Source organism: Formica exsecta, unplaced genomic scaffold (genome assembly GCF_003651465.1).
Source record: "Formica exsecta isolate Colony F162 unplaced genomic scaffold, ASM365146v1 scaffold149, whole genome shotgun sequence".
Lineage (NCBI taxonomy): Eukaryota > Metazoa > Arthropoda > Insecta > Hymenoptera > Formicidae > Formica > Formica exsecta.
This window is the reverse complement of record NW_021848818.1, coordinates 588470-592257: the sequence shown is the minus strand read 5'-3', so window position 1 is coordinate 592257 and position 3788 is coordinate 588470. Positions and strand designations below refer to the sequence as shown.

Here is a 3788-nt window from a genome sequence, read left to right as displayed (position 1 = left end):
ACTCTTTCAATGTCTGAATAAAATCTCAGACTTTTACGCAATGATTGGTATTGGTATAATCTTAATGTCTTAATGAATTCAATTTTCGATGCTATATAAAAACGAAAAGATATACCTAATATTAAATTGTCTCAAAGAAATGTAAAGATTATATCATCATTCCAGAAACAGTACCGCATAAGTGAAATTTTAATATTTAACATTTTATTAATAATTATTAGCACTTAACGAAAATGAGAAATTTTTATATAATACCAGATTTGTATCAAAAAAGATAAACAGATCAACTTATTAAAGATAAAAATACTATATTGCTTATTTTTTCTGCAAAACTCTAGCTTTATGAATATTATTGCTGGATTAATTAATCCAGCTGATTGAGCGATACTGCAACATCGAAATATGAATTCACGTTAAGAGAAAATTCGAAAAATTTACCTTGTGGAAATGCCAGTCCATGCTCAAGCGGATGTGGATGCGGATGGCCGTGTGTCGCGAGGGCAAAGGGCGACGGCAGACCGGGATGCGGCGTACCCGGGTGCGGGTGAGAATGCGGATGCGGATGGGTGCCAACCCCCATGGCGGGATGCCCGTGTGGGTGGTATTGATGAGGGTTTCCGGTCGAGGCGCAGGTTGCGCCTGCCGCCTTCAGGTAACCCGCCATGTATCCCGCGAGGCAAGCCAGCTCACCCGCCACCGCGGCGCTATTATCACGCTCCCTTATCGCGTGACCCCCTCCGCCCTGCTCGGCCGGCCACCAGCTGTTCTCCTCTCGATGAGCGGCGACGCTGTTCGCGTGTAATGATGGCCGCCTCGCGCCGTTTTCCGCTAGTATCGGCGCCGGTTCTTCCGGTACCGACACGCTGCCGCACCGACACTCCTCCACCTGTAAATGAATGAATGTTTAGACATATTTCACGTAATTATCGCTTCTGCGATTCTGATTTTATTGTTCCTGGATAATAATTAGACTATTAAATTTGTTCTCCTATTAGTGATGAATAAACTCTCTAAAGATTTAGACTAATTACCCCTCAATTTAGGAATAAAAAATTTTGGCAGAATTATTCAGTTTACTAGCCCGCGATTATTTGAAATTTATTCAGTTTTTGTTTGAAATTTTGTTTAGGTTTTCGCAGAATAAAATCTGGGTAGAAAATTTTAGAAATTTAACGAAAGTTATGGAATATTATCCAAGATTTCAAAACTCTAAAAAAAATCGTAATTTAAAAAAAGTGGGAAACGCTGTTGTCTCCCATTATTTTCATTAGTCTAAACTAAAGAGTTCTTTCTAAAACTAATCTAAAATTTTAGAACTCTTCAGGAAGCTTCATCACGGAAATTCTAATCAGTTTTCCAAATTTTGAAAAAGTGGAATTACCTTCATCAAAATTCTGTTACCATGTTATATATATGAGAATGATGTTTTCTCTTTAAATTATACATTCAAAATTATTTGAACAGTGTGACCTAGTAATAACATAAACATTAGTTTCATGTATACGTCAATTCATTCAATGCTTATACAGTGTAATTTATCAGCAATTTATTAGTTATTTATATAATTCTGAATTCGTCGATCTATAGTATCAACGACAAAATGTCAATCTAAGTTTTGGACAAGTGTTTTGTTACTCGTTTTCTAAATTGTCAGAAATCGCTATTAATTTTTTGTAAGAAACTAGGGGCTAAAAGGCTTTTACGTTTCGACGCGCACTGAGAACAAAAATTCGAGAAAGAAAGAGCAGCCTTTCATATCCCTGAATATCTTTTATAAATGAAAAACAGACAAATTCGACAAATACAGAAATACTCGGTCTGTGAATATAATTAATGAACTACTCACACAGTATGCACAGTAGCTTGATCTATCTGTATTATGGCACATTACGTCGTGTAAAAAAATCCAACTCTTTTATAATACCTTTAATCAAAGGACACAGTCGTATCTCTTGATACGCCATCACACGCAGCAAGTAGCATAGCAATAAATAAATAATAGACTCGCTTTCATCTTTAATTCCGAACTTCTTCTCTAGTAAGATCACAATTACTATTCACTGATTACAAAAATGTGACACAGATTTCTTCACAAAGATATCTACACACTACACACAGCTTATCGAGAATCGCGACTTAGAATTTGCGACGATCTACGAATGTATCATCCTCGCATTCGAGACCACCGTCCCTAAAGCGCGTAACCTACTGCTATAGTCGATCCTTTTCTGTAGCGACTGTGTCTTCTCCCTACCTGCCTGACACTAAATAGTTTTCCATAATACCTTCTCGAAAAACGAGAGTGGGGAGTGATCAACAGTGGGGGAAATTCGCACGAATGGTTATTCGTTCATGGCCCTTTCTGAGCGAAAGGCCCCGCACGAAATTCACAAAATCGAAACAGACAATCGTACAGATTCAAGGCCCCACGCGAATTATCTTATTGTAAAATTCATCCGATATAGGAATGAATAACAAACGTATGAATGGTTCGTAATAATTTTTGTTATACAATTTGGATAAAAAAATAAAAAAATACACTAATCAGCGATACAAGAGCACATATGCAAGCAAGATATCATAAAAATAAAACTATTTGCTCGGCCTCGATTGGTTCATTCATTTTTTGCTCCATGCGTCATCTGGAATGCACGAAGAGAAATATGCGCGAGCATCTCGTCGTTTTGGAGATGTTGCAAATTGACGGCGTCACGTGTTGAGCGGAAGTAGCCACGCGATGGGAAGCGTGCCGAAAAGTCGGCTTAGCCGTGTGAAACTTAACTCGGCGCTAAACGGTTAAATAAACTTGGAGGCGCGTTTTTATTTGGGCGGAAAGGGGCTAGACGCGGCGAGAGGAGAGGAGAGACTGATGCACCACGTAGGTAGGTATGTTTACACGGGGGCATTATGGCGGATAATGTTTGTTATAGGCGTCTATGCCGCGCGCAGCCGGGAGAGACGAGACTATCCGACGTTAAAAGGCCAGCTTGGTCGATCCGCTTACGGCGGATGAGGCTTAAATTGAGTGAGAGATAGTGAACTCTCTCTTGCGTGTGCAACGAGCACCGCGCGCGAATAACGCGCGTGCTGCTGCACCCGATGCTCTGTCGCATGTCGTACGCGTCGTTTATAATCTAAGCGACAACCTCGCGATAATTCCGTGGATATTCGCGTTAAGCAAGAGAGTGTTGCGACGCGCGATAAGGAATTCCATTCGGAGTCATATCTCCCTGCTCGCTTCTGTCGTATATATATGCGAAGTACATCCGTTGTTGGCGCGGGCGAAAATAATTTATACCTTTGCGTCGTTGTCTTTTACGAGTTGTTAAATAGATCCGGCTAATGATAATGCTTCAATGTATTTATAATCAATTCTGGATCCGAATCGATAAGCGATCTATTAAGTTAATTATAGAATGAATTTCAAAAGATAATTATCCATCTGCTACTGAGCTTTGAAAGGAAAATTCTGAGAATCATAAATATATGCGGCGTCATGCGACTCTTAATAATATTTCGTCATCGTTATATTTGCACGATACAACGAAGAAGTCAATAACCCTTTCTGCTTTTTCTTCCACATCATTTTCTTTCTTCGAAAATATTGAAGCAGACCGTAGGGAATCATCAATATTTCACAAACTATGTTCTCAGGGGAATCGCATAGTTTCCAGTTTAAAAAAGTCTATAGATAAATATTGTACAGCAACATCCTTTTCATGTCTGTCTAAAATTTTATTTCCAAAAAAAGATAAATTAGAAATATACTTCTTCCTGTTCGTTTGCCT

At 39.0% G+C, this 3788-nt stretch overlaps 1 protein-coding gene across 2 annotated transcripts in view; it reads right to left on the bottom strand.

Annotated features, from left to right (window-relative positions):
• The window catches only part of LOC115246370 (homeobox protein OTX2-like), a 54240-nt gene that overhangs the window by 20851 nt on the left and 29601 nt on the right, over window positions 1–3788 (bottom strand). For both annotated transcript variants that reach the window (XM_029825143.1, XM_029825144.1), the window contains exon 2: window positions 439–886. In XM_029825143.1, the coding sequence (XP_029681003.1) occupies window positions 439–664 (226 nt within the window). In that variant the 5' untranslated portion in view covers window positions 665–886. The remainder of the gene's footprint in view (window positions 1–438; window positions 887–3788) is intronic.